This window comes from Gobio gobio (assembly GCF_949357685.1).
Source record: "Gobio gobio genome assembly, chromosome: 21".
In the NCBI taxonomy this organism is placed as follows: domain Eukaryota; kingdom Metazoa; phylum Chordata; class Actinopteri; order Cypriniformes; family Gobionidae; genus Gobio; species Gobio gobio.
The window spans coordinates 26785570-26804855 of record NC_137117.1 but is presented as its reverse complement, the minus strand read 5'-3'; the positions used below and the strand labels follow the sequence as shown (position 1 = coordinate 26804855).

Below are 19286 nucleotides of genomic sequence, written 5' to 3'. Positions count from 1 at the left end.
GTGATTAATATTTGTATGTTTGATTTTTATATTTCAGGATGAAAGTCTGGGACAAATCTATATATTTAAAGCATTTGAAAAGTAGCAAAAATAAATGAATGCATGTAAAAAGGTTTTTGATATGACATTTAAAAAAAAGTTTAAATCTGTTAGTTTTAATACAAATCAACACTTGTGATATTATATTGCCTGAATACAAATAGATAAACGCAAATTTGGCTTGTCTGGTGTATTCATAAATTAATCACTTTTTTCCATACAGCTATTGTCACATGTTGAATCCTTTCTGTTCATTTCAAACCTTTTAAAGGCCAATTCACACCGTACTGACAGACGGCAACAGACACTTTGTCGGATCAGTGTGTTATATACCTTTTTTACAGACTAAACATGATAAATTAGAATGTCGACATGTAGAATTGTGACGTGCTGAAATCTGACTGTCGCTGCTGGTCTGCATCTGTCAGTACAGTGTGAATTGGCCATAAAATGAAAGAAGGTGACATCATGAAAGGCACACCTGTATCACACTTGTTGCCATGGTATCCTGGAGCACAGTAGCACACACCAGTGACGGGGTGACAGAGCTGATTAACCTCAGAGCACTGGCACACCTGATTACAGTTCAGTCCGAACGTACCTGACTGACACACTGCAGAGCAAAAAAAAAAACATTTCACTTATGTGCTGTCAAAGACATTTCACTGGAAGTGTAATGAGATCTATAGATAATCACTCACTTCGCTCACAGCCGTTACCAGTAAAACCAGGTGGGCAGCCACACTCCCCAGTCACATGGTTACAGGAAGTGCCACGAAGACAGTGGCATCGTTGAGCACATCGCTTCCCATATGAACCGGGTAAACAAACTGAAAGAGCACAAAATGGGTTACGATTGGCCTGCCAGCAGGGGGCAATCTGACAGAAAAAACATAGACATTGGGGAAAAATACTTTTCTCGCAGTGTGACCCTCTCCAGCCTGCCGGACACATGCAGGTGCCAGTGATGTGATGACATGGGGCGTTATGATCACACCTGCAATGCTCCTTACACCCTGAACCATATAAACCTTGAGTACATGCTGATCAAACACACAGAATGGGAATAAATGTATGTTATATTTCGTAAATGTACATGTCATCTTCCTTACAGTCATTTTTTTTCAGCCAACAGTGAGGCACTATGATGTTTTTACCCGTCTCACAGCGTGTGCCCATCCAGCCTGCTGGACAAGAGCACCTGCCACTCTGTCGGTCACACACGCCACCATTCTCACACTCGCATTTGTGTTGACACTCAATGCCAAAGTGTCCCAAAGCACATTCTGAAAACACAAAACATAAATAGGATGTCATTGTCACCTTAACATCTGCCAAAATAAAAAAAATGTCACAGTTTAATACTCACTGTTATTTGAATTACTTTAAATGCCGCTGTTATAGAGTAAAAAGTTTAAAATGTTTGTCTTACCCAGTTCACAGGCCACTCCAGTCCATCCACTTAGACATGTGCAGTGCCCACTGATTCGGTCACATGACCCTCCATTCTGGCACAGGCAGTGCTGGTGACAGCCCACACCATAGAAGCCAGCTGGGCACTCTGAGAAGACAAAAAATAAAAAATTCTTAGCTACAATTTGTATAATAAAGACAAAGATCTCTTTCGTGTAGACATTCAGTTTAGCATGATTCTGGCATGAGAGCCATCAAATAATTTAATTTAATTTAATTATTACATAATATGCTTTCCAAATTAATTGCATATATTAATATATTTCAGTATATATAATAATAAACATGCAGTTCTTCTTATTTTATTTTTCTTGGGCTATTAACTTAATGATTCTTATAATTAGTAAAAATCAGCACAAATAATTATACAAAAATATATATATATATATAAACAGCTAGATGGAGCACAATAGAATGAAACAGATTTCAAACTATTCCAGCAAAACTTAGTTCTAAATTCAATATATTATCTTAAATGTGTTCATTGTATATACTGGATAAAAGCAACAACAAAAAATCTGTAAATATTATTATACTACTTATTATTATTATTATTTATATGAAAACATTTGAACATAAAAATATTTTCATAAATAATGAATTAATATATTTGGGTATTTAACAAAATAATATTTATAATAATATAGTATTGCTTTCCCCCAATGTCTTGCACCATGAGCACATTAAAGGCTGTATTAAGTTTTTAACAATTCAGATTTCAATCTGTTGTGCTCTAACTTTTATATTTTTTTATATAAAAAACAATTTGCTGCCCTAGGCAAGATTTGACCTAGTGCTCCTTGCATCGCAGCCAATTCTGTCCAAGATGGTACTGTTTTTGGGTGCCAGAGGTTGCTCCGTCTCTGAGAATGCAGGTCGTCAGAGGAATGGGCCAAGGAGGTGCTGTCGCGAGGAGAACTAGTTCTGGGAACCAGGTCCGCTTAGAGCCAATAGGGCACAACTAACAAAACCTGCTCCTCATCCTCCCTGACTTTGTACAGTGTCTGTGTGAGAAGACTCACTGGGGGAAACGCATATTTGCGTAGGTCCCGGGGCCAGCTGTGTGCCAGTGCATCCATGTCGATGGTCCCCTCAGTCAGGGAATAAAACAACTGGCAGTGTGACGTGTCCGGGGCAGCAAACAGGTCTACCTGTGCAGTCCTGAAGCTCTGCCTTTGCCCATCTCGGGACTCGTGGTGAAGCCGGTGCTGAAGCAGCCTCATATGAAGCAATCCGAGCGGCGTTACTGCGGATGCCATATGCCCCAGGAGCCTCTGAAAAAGTTTCAGTGGGGCCGCTGTTCTGCATTTGAACAAATTCAAGCATTTCAACACCAACTGGACACGCTCCTCTGTGAGTCCAATTCCATACCGAGAAAAGAGATCCTCTGCATGGGGGCTAGTTTGCTCTTTTCCAAGTTGCCCCGAAGACCCAACTGGCTGAGGTAACTGAGCACCATGTTCCTGTGTTCGCACAACTGCTCTCTCGACTGGGCCAGTATGAGCCAGTCCTCGAGGTAGCTGAGAATGCCAACACCACGCTCTCTCATGGGAGCAATGGCGGTCTCCACGACCTTCGTGAAGACACGGGGTGACAGGGACAGCCTGAAAGGTAGGACTCTGTCCTGATATGCCCGTCCCTCGAACACAAAGCATGTCAGCTGGCGATAGGGAACGACCGCATCCAGAAACGCACGGGTGGAATGACATCTTGTCACTCTTTTAGCTCTCTTAACTTTAGTGCTGAAGAACTCAGGGATGTCTGTGGTACACAGACAGTGCAGTCCTGCTGTGCACACTCAACAAAATGGAACGCCCTCACCAACAGCGAACTCTTTGAAGACACTGTGAAAACAGCAGTTGTTGAGCTCGTAAGCTCGAGACCACCGCTGAACGTGCCGTGACACCAACACCTCTCATCAGAAAGCTTAAAAGTTTTTTTTAAAGAATTTTAAAAGTGTTTGTTTTCCAGTAGATGGCAGCAATCTTCCTATAAACTTATAATAAACTATGGCCCATTTTTCATGTTATCGGCATGAATGAAACAGAAATGAAGATCATCTTCAGAGTGAATTTTACATAAAATGTTGATATTTTAAATAAACCTAAATGTAAAAATCACAACTGTAGAGTGATTTAAAAACAAAAGTGACATGCGTTTAAAAAAAAAGACATTACAAAATCACATTTATTGTCTAGGGTCTCTGGAGATCCCAAACATCTTGAGTGTACAACTTACGCGAACAGCGCACAAGGTTTAAGGTAAAAATAACTGATGTTAACGGGGAAGATTGCGGCGTTGGACCTGTCTGTGAGTGGGATGATTAAGCAATGTTGTTATGTTTTTGTGGAGGTTTTTGAGGATTTACATGAAATACATCACCTTTATCACAACTGCTCCCTGTCCATCCTGCTCCACACACACATCGTCCATCAGCAGGGTCACAGGTGGCATTATTGTGGCAGTTACAGGTTTGATTGCAGCCAGGGCCATAGGTGCCAGCTTCACATGCTACAGAAAGACAAATATAACCAATACAACGGTTTTGTTTTTTGTAACTACAATATATCCTGAAATACAATGCCACCAGGATTCCACATCAGAGGCAGGGCTGTAGCCTGCAGTTACACCGTGCCGGCATGCAAAGTGTGTCGATTTACTGACACACAAACTCAGAGCATCTGTTTTATTGCTTACACGAAAGTCTTTGAACATGCTTCTTGTTAACATTCATTGTCATGGGATGTTGACTGCATAAAAATGACTCACTGGTGTTGCAGAGGGGCCCGACCCAGCCGGATAGACACTGGCAGTCTCCAGTCATTGGGCGACAACGGCCACCATTCAAGCACTGGCACTTCTGCTGGCACTCAAAACCGTGAAAGCCCTCAGGACATGCTGTTGGAAGATACATGTATACTCTCAAACAGCTTAAATGGACTAGTTTTAAAGATATGTAGCACATAATCAGCCATTTTTCCTACGTTTTTCACAGTACGTTCCAGTCCAGCCTGGTAAACAAGTACAGGCACCGCTCACATGCTCACAAGCTGCTTCATTCTCACACTGGCATCCGTGACGGCAGCCCTGGCCGAAGAAACCCTGGGAACACTCTAGAAAATGCAACAAAAACATCAGAAAATGCTTGATTTATGTTTCCTGAAGGACATACCTATACCAATGGTTGCGCATACTTTGATCACAGCGTGGTCCCATGTAGCCTGCGTCACAATGGCACTGCCCAGTCACAGGGTCACAGCTGCCCACGCTGCTCCTGCAGTCACACTGGTTGGCACAGTTCGGCCCCCAGCGTCCCGGCTCACAAGCTGCCACAGAATACGCATGTCCCATTACATCAAATAATTAATTCCCACTCTGCCACTATGAGATGATCACATTACGAGTTTGAGTAAAGTAAAGGGACCAGATTTATTAAAGCAGTCAACTCGTTTACTTTAGGTTTTCCTGGCAGTCGTTTTTGTAACAAACTGCATGTAGTGGATCCACTGAGGGCAAGGATCATTTATGCGAAGAAACCTAATGCAGGTGAATGTAATGGCTTGGCTGGAGTGTACAGTGAGAAAGTAAATATAGGGCACAACCTGGCTGTTCACTTAACATTGAATATTTTATTTGAAAATAAAATATCGAATTATCTTTTGCCATTTTGCTTTTGTATTTAAAGTGTATTTAATTACTGAAGACAAAATTGCTGATAAAAATGATGAAAATGCTGATCATATTCATCATATTCTATCAAATTCTTATTTCATCTACACTGAAATAAGTATGTGGCCATCCAGCTGGATGTGATGTAATTCCTATTAAAATTCAGGCTGAATTATAGGTAATGAAGTCTTAAATAAGGAAGCCAGTGCAAAGAACAGGGCATTATTTGAGAAATTCTGGAGATGGAACACACGTCATGGAGCTTCATTTTACACAAGCTCAAGGTGTACACAGATACAGAGATATAGATAGATATACATAACAGAACCATGCTGACCAGCAATAGGTGAAGTACAAAAGTCTATTCCAAACACAATAAAGCCTGAAAAAGGAGTAGGGTGTAGTGGCATCTGTAGCAATGCATGAAGGACTGGATTTTGTTATTTTTATGGGGCATGAAGAGGCAAGACTGGGGAGTTGCCATAATGTGACCAGCAAAGGTCAGCTGGTCCTGCAGGACACCTCAGCCTTATGTTGCACTGGGAGGTGATGACAGAGGAGAGACGAATCTTGTAAAAGCTGAGCCTGAAGCGATTTGCAGAAGGGCTGGGCGTCAGAGAGTCTGACATCCATATGAAAAGATCCCTGAATGGCTGTCTCATATTTAGTATGGTCTCATTCACTGTAAGTTCTAGACAAAGAACTAAATCTAATCTGTGACTTTTAAATGTGACCTTACCTTTTGCGCAGTAGGGCCCTGTCCAGCCATCTTTACAAACACAGAGACCCGTCACGTGGTGGCACTGCCCACTGTTTTCACAGGAACAGCGCAACTGGCAGCTGAGACCAAAGTATCCAACTGGGCAGACTGATTAAAAAAAATGCACAATTTGCCACCCTGTGAATTATAGCAACAGATAGAATCTGTTTTTCGACCTGGCATTCGAAAAACAGAAATACAAATGTAACAACAAACTCATGACAGATGTCTGGTATTAAACAGAGGTTCGATGATGAATTAAGAAAGTTTAAATTAAAGATGAAAATTGTACCTTTCCGACAGAGATTTCCCATGTATCCCGGCAGACAAATGCAGGTGCCGTTTTGCTGATCACACACTCCACCATTATCACAGGAAGGACACAACTCTGCACATCCCAGTCCCCAACGGCCCTTTTCACACTCTGAACATAACAAAGTTATAGAATAAGTTAAAAGTATAGTCCACCCAAAAATACTGACATCATATATTTATATATATTTATATATATTATATTTTTATATATATATAAAGAGACATTTCTCAAAATATCTTATTTTATGTTCCACATACAGTTGGGGAAATTACATGAGGGATGAATAAATGATGGCAGAATCTTCATAGATGTAATGGTTTTATACTGTACAAACATAAAAAAAAAAAAAACGAATTCTGTATGATTTATAAGCTTGTTTCCTCATGGGGACCTCAATTTATCTCCTTACTTTGACACGAGTTTGTCTGCATTCAGGTTGAAGTCCCCACCGGGATAAAGAACATGAACACACACACACTCACACACTCAGCTGGAAGCCACTGACTGTTGATTAACAGCTAATAGTTGTCTCTGGCTTGTTAACTAGCTCTGTGGCATGGCTTCTGTCCTCTCTTTCTGCAATGCGGCTCATGATGCCCTTGTGTATTTGAGAGAGAACTCCTCTAATGGATTGGCCCGTGAGGAGGGATATATTACCAGAGTTATGTCTGTGATCTTTGGCTCAGCAAAATGTGGATAATAATAAACCTCCAAAAACACAGCAATTTCTAACCTCTAAACTACCTCATCCACTCCAAAACAGGACAAAATGAAAAGTCTTTAATGGCAAAACAATTTTCATCTAGAGAGAGCGAGGAGAGAAAGCTGAGGTCAGCTTGTTTAATAAGGTTCAGATGAAGCACCATGTAAAATGATGATTCCAGATAAATGTGGGATAAGTGAATATGATGGTTCACTTGCAAATTTGCTCTAAACTATTTGATAGTATTAAATTACTCTCTGTGTTTGGTTTCTTTTTTCACGTTGCAGCACTTCAGTGCTGTTTTTCTTACCTTCCTCACAGTGTTCCCCTGTCTGCCCAGTGGGACAATGACATTGCCCAGTCACTGAGTCGCATGGAGCTCCATTACAGGCACAAAACTGTGAACATCCAACTCCAAACTGTCCCGCAGGGCACTCTGTAAAATATAATACATACAGTTTTTAACAAGCTGCTTTGTAATGATAATTACTGTGAAAAATCCTTTTCAAATAAATCTAAATATTAGTATTCATCATATTGTTCCTGGACCCAGATTTTACACAGTCTACTGAGCATCAAGAGTAACGAATGGACAGGTCAAGCAACCACAAAATGCAGAGACAAGCCAAAGCGACTCTCTTCACAGCCTGTTGTTCCTAATTGATGGCAGACGTAGAACTCTGATCATTTAATGACTTCCAGGCTGTGAGGTTTGATTGCCAGCTCAGTGTTTCTGTCGAAATATTCTGGATATTTCCGTATCACCTGCCAAGTGGAGTGGACTGAGGCATGAATGCTGCTGGGGCTCTGAACATCATGGCAGCAGGACAGTTTTATTTTACACTCATAAAAAGGCATATATGCATATCAATTCAAGTAACTGAATGTCATCTGGCCCAGATATCATTAATAAATAAAAGTGTGCAAATTCCAGCAGGGCCACCTATGTTTTTGAACTCTTTCTAAACTTGAAAATACCTTATTCAACACCTTCACCGAAAACATTCTCCTAATTTAGTCTTACTGGCCATGTTTTCAAACATGTAGATGTAAACTGACCCATTTTTGCAACTTAGTTTTACAATATGGACAGCATTTTGTTCATGTTCATAGTTTGAGGAAACGGGTGCGTATGCAACCTGTCTATATTGGCATCTGCCTAATTTGGAAAACTACCACCAAGTGACAGATGAATTTGCACTAATATATTAATAATAATTTTAACTACATGCACAGATTTATTTGGGAAACAGCTCCTTCCTTTTAACAGTTTATTTTGCTATAGAGTGCTGCCAAAATCCAGAAACGAGTTTTAGCATTTTAGCACTTCTGGTTCCATCGTCCTGAACTCAATGGGGTTTTTTTTAATGGGTTTTTGGTGAAATATCTGAAATAAAGTCTGTGATTAACAAACTCAAGATATGTTTACGTTTCATTCTACGACATAAAATACATCAGCCTTGTGACAATTTTTTTTTTGTTGAAAGCTTTTACTTGTTAACAAGTGGCTAAATGGGACTACAGATGTCAAGGATATTAAACAGCGCCACACAGAACAGTCATGCTGACTGATTTAGTTAGCCAACGTTTAGCTTTTTACTTTTGCCAATTGTATTTAGGCTTCAAAATTCATAATTCATAAAAGTAGTTCATTTGTGAAGACTGTCATGATGAACCAAACTTTTGCAGGTCATAGAGCTTATTTTCTACAATAATCCAAAAGCCAATGGACAAAACCTACTGGGTTTTTGTTGAGGGAACGGGGGCTTACAAAAATATGTCATCACTGCATTACTCTATTCTAACAATGCATGATTAAACTGTTAGTTTTAGCATTAATTATGTGCATTGAGCATTGTTTTCCCCTGCTGACCATGTCAGAACTGACCTGCGACCTCAACATTGTTCCTCACACTTTCAAAAGGCCAAGAAAATTCCTGTTATTCATGATATTTCCCCATTAAAATCTGTTTAGTAACATGCTGGGCTTGAATATTCTAGATCTTTCACTTGAGTGAAACACAGGATCATATCCATGTTAAAGAAACCACACTTAACCAGCAAGCCAGGAGATAAAGGTATTTCCATCAGTGTTTGGCAGCTGTGTTTGGCCTGGCCTCCTCATGTTATTCATACTGTCAAACGCTAGTCAGCATAACTTACACAATGACTCTCAGAAATGGCCATAAATCCACTTTTATGGAAGCTCTTCTAGTGCCGTGCAGTGCGAATGTCACTGCATTCCAGCTAATGCATGACTTAAACTCACTTTGTTCGCAGTGCTCCCCGTGCAGACCGGCTGGGCACTGGCGCTGACATTGTCCAGTCATGTGATGGCAAGACACTCCCAATGGACACTGGCATTTTAATTTACATCCTGGACCATAGTGTCCACTATCACACTCTAAAAAGCAAAGAACAACCGATAAAACATATTTCTCGCACACAAGCTGTCAATCAAGTGAATTGTATTCCCTGAACTGACCTAGGTTGCAGGTCTTGCCCTGATAGCCAGACTTGCACACACATGTTCCATGACGTCGATGGCACTCAAGCGTGTTCTGCTGCTCACATTGACACTCCGACGAGCAGCCAGATCCATACGACCACTTGGGGCAAGCTGGAAAAAACATTGTGTAGGACATTTTGTTCAGGAGAACCATCAGATGTTAAAATGATAACATTATTAACCCAGATAGGATATGTTCCTGGATCAACATCATTGTAGGTTCCAGAACAACAATCCACTGAATCAATGTATCAATGTATCAATGAATCAGGTATTAAGTTTAGGTTTGAACCACACTGAAAATCAGAAATTTGGGAAACTAATTTAAAAATATGTATTATTTATTTTTAGGATTTAACTATATTAAATGAAGAAACATTAATAACAGACACAGACACACTTAAAAACAAAGGTTACAAAGAAGTTTGTTTGCAGCAAAGCCATAGAACAAGGGTCTCCAAACTCAGTCCTGGAGGGCCGCTGTCCTGCAGAGTTTAGCTTCAACCCCCAAAAAACACACCTGAACCCAATCTCTGGCCCTGTCCCAAATGGCACCCTAAACCCTCACGGTCTTCCTCTGAGTCTGCACTTTCACGACGTAATGCCACTTTGACTGTGTAACCCGCACCAGTGCGGGCTCGGCAGAAGTGTGCATCTAGGGCGCATATCGACCTCAAAGGGGGCGCTCGCGAGCACCCTTCTGAGACCTAAAATGACAAATGGGACACCCTGCAGTCTCGTGGACTTAACGGACGTGCACACAGCGGCCATTGTAAGTCCACAAGACCTAAAGTGCACATGAAGTGTGCCATTTGGGACGGGGCCTGTGTCTTACAAGGCCCTAGTAAGACACTGATTAGCTGGTTCAGGTGTGTTTAATTGGGGGTTTTAGGTTACTTAAAAAGAACATATTTTTAGTGTAAAGAGAATATTAATATATTAATAATCTGAAGAACCATTTTTCCAACATAAAGAACCTTTTGTAGAATTGAAAGGTTCCATGGATGTTAAAGTGTCTTCGTGGCACCATCAATGCCAATAAATAACCATTATTTTGTCTTTAGTGCAATGACAATCACTAATCAAATAAGCACATTTTTGACAATGTTCGTGTGACTCTTCAAAAGTTCGGGAGGAGCACGTTCAAATGATCTATCCAATCAACTTGTTTGTCATATCAACATGAAAAGAAGCCTATTTATATAAACTGTTGACTCACCTACATTCCTGGACAGTTTTCAGCATCCCTACACCACCCCGACTCCCCACTCTTGGCTTGTTCCTACCACAGCCGGGGGGCTGGGGGTACTATGGGTTCGGGCCAAATACAGAGCTTGGAGCCCTCTCCTCGGACAGCACGCCAAATACGCATACCATATATTCATCTGACTTATTTGTAAGTGTGATCTCTGGAACACTGAAGTGTTCTTTCACTGAAGCTCAAGATGCTCTTTGGATCATCTCAAATCATGCTGGAGAACATGGTCATCAGGTTTAACACAAACTTGGGCTACACTTTATTTCGATAATCCAATTAAGACATTCTCAGACTTTTGGACCCCACTGTATCTTTTGCCTTTGATTTTATGGTTATGGTTTGGAATAGGATTTGAGCTTTGATTGCTTCATAGGAATGTTGTGTCCAGAAAAGGATGTTGATCCAGGAACATGTCCTGCTTGGGTAAATCACTCTGTGTGAGTATGTCCTGGAGTTAAGTCACTGTCGGTGTGATATACTGCTGGACTTACGTAGGTGACAGAACCTGCCGTAGAGCCCTGGATCACACAGGCAGGCTCCATATGTGCGGTGACAGCGGCCGTTATTGGCACAGTTACATTTCTTGTTGCAGTGCTTTCCATATAGTCCCTTTGGACAACCTTAAACACAAAGAGTAAAAACTTCACACTTTAGCTTTAATTTACAGATTAACATCAGCTGCAATTTGAGACAGAAAACACAAGCCATATTTCATATAACATACCAACAGTAATTGCAACATCAGATTTGGCAGAGATACGGTTTAATTTTATGCTCTAATCTCGCAGTCACTCACCGTCCTGGCACAGGTCTCCACTGACTCCAGGTGGGCAGCGGCACTTCCCGCTAATCGGGTCGCAGGTGCCACCGTTTTTGCACTTACAAGAGAAGGAACAGTTTCTGCCAAAAGTTCCCTCTGGACAGGCTAAAATGGACAAAAGAAAGTGTTATTTATTAATTATAAAGTAAATATGAGAACTATAGGCCAACACTAGTGTTCAAAAGTTTTTTTTAAAGAAATGAATACTTTTATTCAGCAAGGGCACATTAAATTGACCAACAGTGGCAGTAGAGACATTTATAATGTTATAAAAGATTTCTATTTTAAACAAATTCGGTACCACCGTTTCCACAGAAATATCAACTGTTCTCAACATTGATAATAATAAAAAAAAAAGTTAGAATGATTTCAAAAGGATCATGTGACACTGAAGACTGGAGGAATGATGCTGAAATTTCAAATTTGACATCACAGGAATGAATGACATTTTAATATACAGTACATTAACAGTTATTTTAAGGTTTAAGGTATTTTATCACATTAATGCAGCCTTGTTGAGACCTCTTTCAAAAACTAAATATATTTTAAATCTAAACTTTTTGAATAGTGGTGTATGTTTCACACTACATAATGGACACACTTTGGTTACAGATGATCGCTGTCCAACCATCTGGGCAGTCACAACCATCTCTGTCAATGTTACACAGTCCTCCGTTAGAGCAGTCGTCACACGTTAGGCTGCAGTCATGGCCAAATGTCCCATTCAAACACACTGTGATGGACAAGACAAACGTAAGATTAATAAGAAGCAAGCCCCATGAATAATAAACGAAGACACTTGACAAAACAACACACCAAATTTCTCTGAGAGGGTGCTCTCTGCCCGCAGCTCTCCGAAGCTGTCTTCCTCATAGTCGTGATAGCGCTCCAGGGGTTGTGGGTAGTCCTGGAGGAGAGTGAGATGAAGGAGAGGTCTCTCAAACACCAATGGACTGGACAATTCCTCAACTGCTCCCTCCAGGGCTACACAGAGAAACAGATATATTGACATGATCAATGTTGTCTTGCTGTATTATACTGAATAGGTTTATCAGCTGGCTGGACATTGTGCTGCTTATTAGACAAATACTTTTTAAATACCAAATAAATTGACATTCTTTATTCGAATCCCCATTAGCTTCCAAAGAGTGATTGATAGTCTTCCCTGGGTATATACGTATACACACATATATTTTATATAAAATAAACAAACAAAAAAACAAAAAAATTTATTTCTTCATTATTCATTACTTCATTATGCCAAAAAAGGTTATTGACTATGAAGCAAACCAAACGCACAGCACATAAATAAAATATACTCCGTGACCTCCATGGTGTACTTACGGATGCAGGAATGTCTATCGTCAGCGAGCCGGTTCCCAAACGGACAGAAGCAGTGATAGGAGCCAGCTGTGTTCTGACAAGTGTGCTCACAGCCCCCATTATCAGACAGACACTCATCCACATCTACACACCAGCCGGAAAACACAACGCTATTAGACAATGTGACTGACCAGTGATGTAACTAGGGCTGTTTTCACTATAGCATTGCCAGGAACTAATATGTCTCCTAGCTCCTCTTTAACCTCTTCCCTGTCACCGTCCCGCTGGCGGGACACCTGCCACTCTTTTTTTGATCTGCTTTTTTTTGTATCATATATTTGAGTAATTATCATAAATTAGGTATCATTCGAAAGCTTACGAACTCAAAATTCATCCTGTGAAAACCGTTTTGAAATTGGACATTCCGTTACCATGGAAACGGGACTTTAAATTCTTCTAGCGTGCTCCTCCCCTAGTGGGCGTCATCATGTTTTATATTACAACATTTATTTTAACTACTTTATAATAAAAATCTTTTCTAATCTTGACAAAACACATATCGTCGGAAAGGTCTGAGTCTCAGGGTTCCATATTTGGTGACCATTTTGTGATGGAAGGGATATTTGGACAAATTTACAGAAAAATGCATCAAAAAACAATCAATGGAATATGTGTGACACCCGGTGGCTATTTGTGGTACAGCGCCTAAACAAAATCTCATGGGAACTTCAATTTTTGTGATATCAACTTCAAATTTGGAACACAACTTGGTTAGACATATGGCTTTGATTTTATAGTAATTTTAGATTAAAACATTTTTGTAAAATATATATTTTATATAAAATAAAAATATTTAGTACAGTATTTTTTATTTACAGTAAATTTAAATTTCCATAACTTTTTCATACTTTCATATTTTGAATTGTGTTCACTTCAGCAATACTCTGCCGAGTGTCTGCTTTAAAACAAGACCAAACTTAGGTCTATATTCCAAAGCATTCTTGAATTACAGCCCTTTAAGTTTGGATAGTGCATTTTCATGTGTATTCTCAAAAAGGGGGGTGACAGGTAAGGGGTTAATAGTCGATCAGTAGTAAAGAGGTTGTGAAGTACCGTCACATCCACATCCATCTGCATTGAGTCTGTATCCTGCCCTGCAGTAGCACTCGTAACCTCCAGGGTAGTTTGTGCAGTCCTGCTCACAGCATGAAGTTCCCTCCTCACATTCTTCCAGATCTAAAAGACAAAAAAAAGGAGCACAGGAAGTGAGGCCATGAGCCATCGGTGTGCATTAGGACTCTGTATACCGAGTATTTACATAAGCACCATTCCAGTTATGCAGAAGGGTCATTATTCAGAAAGAACCTTCAGGGCACAGCCAGAAAAACACAAGACCCAAAACTGCTGAGATCCAGCTGGCAGACATTTGCTTTTGCAGGAAATAGTCGTTAATTTTATTTGAGGAATGATGATTTTAAACGTTTATCAGAGCAGCTGGATGCACACTGAATCCAAGGGATAGATTTCATTGGAGTTATTCTGTAAAACTAATGTATGTATCTGTCTGTACACCTGCACACTCACCCAAACAGGTTTTGAGGTCCTCTGCGAGCTGATAACCCTGGTTACAGCTGCAGACGGGTCCGAGGGCGCCGTGCTGACAGTGGTGTGAACAGCCACCGTTCTCAGAGTCACAACTGTTAACAATCTCCATTTCAATACCTACAGAAAAATGTATAATTTAAAGGAACAATTATTATGAACACTTTAAAATATCATGAATGCCACGGCATTAGATAACAAATATAAATTTCCATTTTTACAGCCAATCTTCTATACTGTGCTAGTTTCATAAGAAAATTTCATAAGAAAAGAAAAGAAAATGAATTATATACTGATATTGATTTAAAATATAATAGGCTTAAACTGCAAATGTTCAACAAACAAATCTTTGTGTATTATGTTCTAACAACAATTACAGAACATGAGGAATTTGTACTTTTTTGTACAGATAAGAAATAGTTCTTTAACAATTCTTTAATACAGATGCATTTTGTCACTTTGAAGCATACTTTATGAATTATTTTCTTGCTAAATAAGTCAAATACATTGCCGTTCAAAAGTCTGGGGTCAGTATTTTTCTTGGAAAGAAATTGACGCTTTTATTTAGCAAGTACACATTAAATTTATCAATGTGTTAGTAAAGACATGTATAATGTTACAAAAGATTTCAATTTCAAATAAATGCTGTACTTTTTTACTTTCTATTTATCGAACAATCCTTATCAAATGTATCAAGATTTTCAAAAAAATATGAAGTAGCACAACTGTTTGCAACATTGATAATGATAAGAAATGTTTCTTGAGCACCAAATCAGCATATTAGAATGATTTCTGAATGGTCATGTGACACTGAAGACTGGAGTAATGATGCTGAAAATTCAGCTTTGCCATAACAGGAATGAATTACATTTAAAATATGTTCAAATAGTAAACAGTTATTTTAAACTAATAATATTTCACAATATTACTGTTTTTACTATATTTTGAACCCTCTGGTGCTCTTCGTTTAGGGGTTGCATTGGTTGTCTTCCCGGTCATAAGTGACCGGACACCTAAAAATGTAACTTCCTCCACCCCAGTAAAACCAATGCAATTAATTTTTCTTCAATAATATTTTTTCTTTTGAATTTTGTATTTTGAGATCATTTGACTGTATTTTTTTATATTTATGCAATAATTATGGTCTATTTTTGCCATTGAAAATTATACAAAAATTATTTTTGGTAATTTTTTTTAATTATTATTATTATTATTATTATTATTATTATTATTATTGCAGTATTTCAGGTTAAAATAGAGACTAGGCCTTCAAAGTAAAACATTTTTGAAGGCAGATTAGTGCCCTCTTTTGGAATTATTTAAGAAATCATGCAACCATGGGTGTAATCACTAGAGGTCTCTATGGAGAGGCTTGAGAATTCCCTAGTTCTCTTTTGAACACATTTAATGATTTTTTTTTGTTGGATTTGAATATATATTTAAAAAATCTCTAAGACTATTTATTATAAAGTTTTAGATATATTTTATTTTTTGTTACAAATATAGATTTTTTTCTGTGAATTTGTGTTTTTGCAGATTTCCCATTAATTTCCTATGGTGGTCATTTTTGACCGAAGAGCATAAGTGGGAGTATTTTTTTTACGACCACTTAGCATGCTCGAATCATGCCCTTTTTTGTGTCTTTATATACCTAATGCTAGAAAAGTCACCAAGTTTCATATCATTCCGATGAAGCAGCAATGATTTTTAAAATTTAAAAACAGAAAATTTTCCGGTCAGAAATGACCGAAGAGCACCAGAGGGTTAAACAAATAAATGCAGCTTTGGTGAGCATAAATACTTATTTCGTTTAAAATCTTACCAACCCCATACTTTAAAATGGTAGTGTAGTTAAATCACTATTATCACAGGATCGGTTCTCTTGCTACTACATTATCAAAAGGAACAATACTTCGGACTTGTCCCACCCATCCCTACTTTTTTAGACCACTGTGGCTCTGTGAACCACAGAAGTTAATTAAGAGAAAGGTAACTCACGGTAGCATTTCCTGCCATCAGAGCCCAGCTCATATCCTGGTTTGCAGACGCAGGAGAAAGAGCCCGGGGTGTTCCTGCAACTGTGAGCGCATGCCGCCAGTCCCGTTTCACACTCATCAACATCTGAAACGCACCAATTACAAGTTCCTGATGATATGTCAACTTTCTCTATTTATACAGACATCTAATCAGATGAGAACTCCCCTCTGGATTTGTTGAGTCAGAAAACTGAAATTTCTGCCCTGTATAATCACTTCAATGAATATCAATGAGTGCAACCTCTCAAGCTCTAACTGGTTCCATCATGGACTCGAGAGTGGAAAGCTCTGCTCACTGTCTCCCTAGCCAGTCCTGGCCAATGTTGAGAAGATGAGCCATGTTCTACAGTTTTCAGCTGTCTAATATAACACAGTGCTTCCACTGTTCTCACTGCATGGGAAAGAAACTTCTTTAAAAACTTTGGAAAAAGAGGATCCAGCAGATTAGAGACCATTTAATACTTTCCATGACAGCGCAACTGAACCCTAGCATGGTGGGAAGGCCCTTCACTGCTGCTGTCAGAAGCTTTTACCTTCACAGTTCTTCTGGTCCGGGGCCAGCGTGAAGCCTTGGTGACAGCTGCACAGAGCATGACCGCCGTCACTGCGACATAAGTGCACACAGCCGCCGTTCCTCTCCGTACATGGGTTCCTCACTGAAACACATGCCATTTAAGTCAGATCTTATAAGTCATTTTACTGGCTGTCTCCCTCATGCACACAAACTCTCATTATCCTGTCAACACAGTCCATGTAATACACATATATAATTCATGCATTCCCATACTTGCCTCAATCACGTTATGATATAAAACACATCATACATATACAATGCAATGTTGAGACCCATTGGAAGACCCATTTTTATCCAAAATAAATAGTTTTTTTATTTGAAGAAAAATAACAAATAATGCCAGGTTTGTGACAGCCATAAAATTACTTTTCAACACATTTTTATAGATTTGGGTGAGCAAATCGGGGACAATTCGGGGCCTTTGACTGCCATTTAAACACCATGAATAAGATATTGTGCATTCCAGGGGTGGGGATGTTAAAGTGACTATTTCTGCACATCACATAATTACACCAATAGTTTGCCTTTATGACTGAATCATTGATTTGTTGGCTCAACAGATTCGTTCAAAAACACTGATACATTAAGGAATGAAACAAATGACTCCCTGTGTCCGAATATATCTATTTCCCTACTACATATAGTAGGGATTGCACAGACCCTTTAAGCTTGACGGCGACTAGTCGCTAATCATGGCCTATAGAGGGTACAACAGGATAAAACATCTTTGAAGTTACACTTTTACGCTCTGTTTCCAAAAGTTAAAATGACAAATAAATGCATACTCTGAGAATATTTGATTATACCATTTGGATGCTCAAAATTAATTTTAAAATGTTTTAAACTTCTTATTGTAACCGTAAGTTAATCGCCATTCTAAACGAATGTTGCATTGTAGCGCACACATACAGACAGTAGCTCGCACATCACATGCAGATCAAGCGAACAGAAACATTCAGCAGCGCAGAAATGTATTGTCAACAATGTTCTGTGATTTAACAATAAAATAGCTTATAAAAAGTAAATAAAAAGTTTTAGCATATATTTCTTCTTAGTAATTAAAACCCACAGCTTCACTATTAGAAGACAGGTAGAATTAATTCACATGCAATCGCGCTCTCACTAATGCATTCATATAAATGTAGTGTTTACTGTGCTGCTTTATTTGTATCTGATTTGGAACAAGCATAAATCTGTGAGAAATATAACAATCTAAAGACAAAATAACTGATAAAAATAAGCTGTTATTGTTGGAGCAATAGCCTTGTGGGCAGCACTGTGTCAAATGCCATAGCTGTGACTCTCAGCTCAAGATTCAGGCTTATTTGTTCATTAATGACGTCATCAGCAACTCGACTCGACTTAAATAAAGTAAATATCGACTTAAAAAAAAGTCTGAAGTCGTTCAACCCCTACTTTATAGTAGATACAAATCTACTAAGGGTCTGGCTTTGTAGTATTCATTAAACAGCAGGGTGAAAATTACGGGGGCATTATGACCAGCCCATCCAGTGGACAGCATGCAATTTCGGACACTACTGTCTTTATGAGTCACTGAAACATTCACTCAAGCGATTTGTTCAAAAACATGGAGTCACTTAGCAAAAGTACTTTTGTGTGCTACTCATACACGCGCAACTTTTAATTCTGATTTGACCTTTGTGTTGAACTATTTTTGCTGACAGGTCAAAAAGACAAATAAACTGACAATATGTCAATTAAATCGAATTTACTGATTGTTTATTTAACTGTTGCATAAAAGAAGTATTGCAATCCTGCCGTTATATGTAATTGCTAAATATCAGTAATTAAATTGACCTCATTTTACAGTGCAGAAGTAAGCTATTTCTTGTGAATGTGCAACACTTCCAATTCATTAGCTGCTAACTGAAAAGAAGAATAAAGTTCAGTAAACGGTATATAATTTTTTTGCTCTACAAATCAGTGTTTATGATTATAAAAACATTAAAATAACAACAAATACCAATTTGCAGTATTAAGCAGCATAAACAATAAAACAAACTGTTTTTACAGAGAAAATGGAAGCAGCTGAAACTAGTCTCGCACATTCAAGTTAAAAATGGCCAACCTGGCTTTTACATAAAAAATAAGGTAGATAGTGTTATAGGTATAGTATAGTGTTGATTGATTCAGAACAACAGAGTGTGAAATTGCTTGAATATATAATGCAGCATGATGTTTAT

The 19286-nt window shown here is 38.8% G+C and overlaps 1 protein-coding gene across 1 annotated transcript in view; it reads right to left on the bottom strand.

Annotated features, from left to right (window-relative positions):
• Positions 1-19286, bottom strand: part of megf6a (multiple EGF-like-domains 6a) — a 42815-nt gene that overhangs the window by 6041 nt on the left and 17488 nt on the right. Inside the window, exons 4-26 of the mRNA XM_079803066.1 lie at positions 17042-17164; positions 16471-16593; positions 14455-14592; positions 13984-14106; positions 12892-13014; positions 12364-12531; positions 12149-12280; positions 11524-11652; positions 11219-11347; positions 9446-9580; positions 9230-9364; positions 7271-7396; positions 6234-6365; positions 5921-6049; positions 4707-4838; positions 4497-4625; positions 4282-4410; positions 3895-4023; positions 1472-1600; positions 1197-1325; positions 954-1082; positions 741-869; positions 521-652 (exon numbers count right to left, since the gene is read on the bottom strand). Of these exons, the coding sequence (XP_079659192.1) occupies positions 521-652; positions 741-869; positions 954-1082; positions 1197-1325; positions 1472-1600; positions 3895-4023; positions 4282-4410; positions 4497-4625; positions 4707-4838; positions 5921-6049; positions 6234-6365; positions 7271-7396; positions 9230-9364; positions 9446-9580; positions 11219-11347; positions 11524-11652; positions 12149-12280; positions 12364-12531; positions 12892-13014; positions 13984-14106; positions 14455-14592; positions 16471-16593; positions 17042-17164 (3012 nt within the window). The remainder of the gene's footprint in view (positions 1-520; positions 653-740; positions 870-953; positions 1083-1196; positions 1326-1471; positions 1601-3894; positions 4024-4281; positions 4411-4496; positions 4626-4706; positions 4839-5920; positions 6050-6233; positions 6366-7270; positions 7397-9229; positions 9365-9445; positions 9581-11218; positions 11348-11523; positions 11653-12148; positions 12281-12363; positions 12532-12891; positions 13015-13983; positions 14107-14454; positions 14593-16470; positions 16594-17041; positions 17165-19286) is intronic.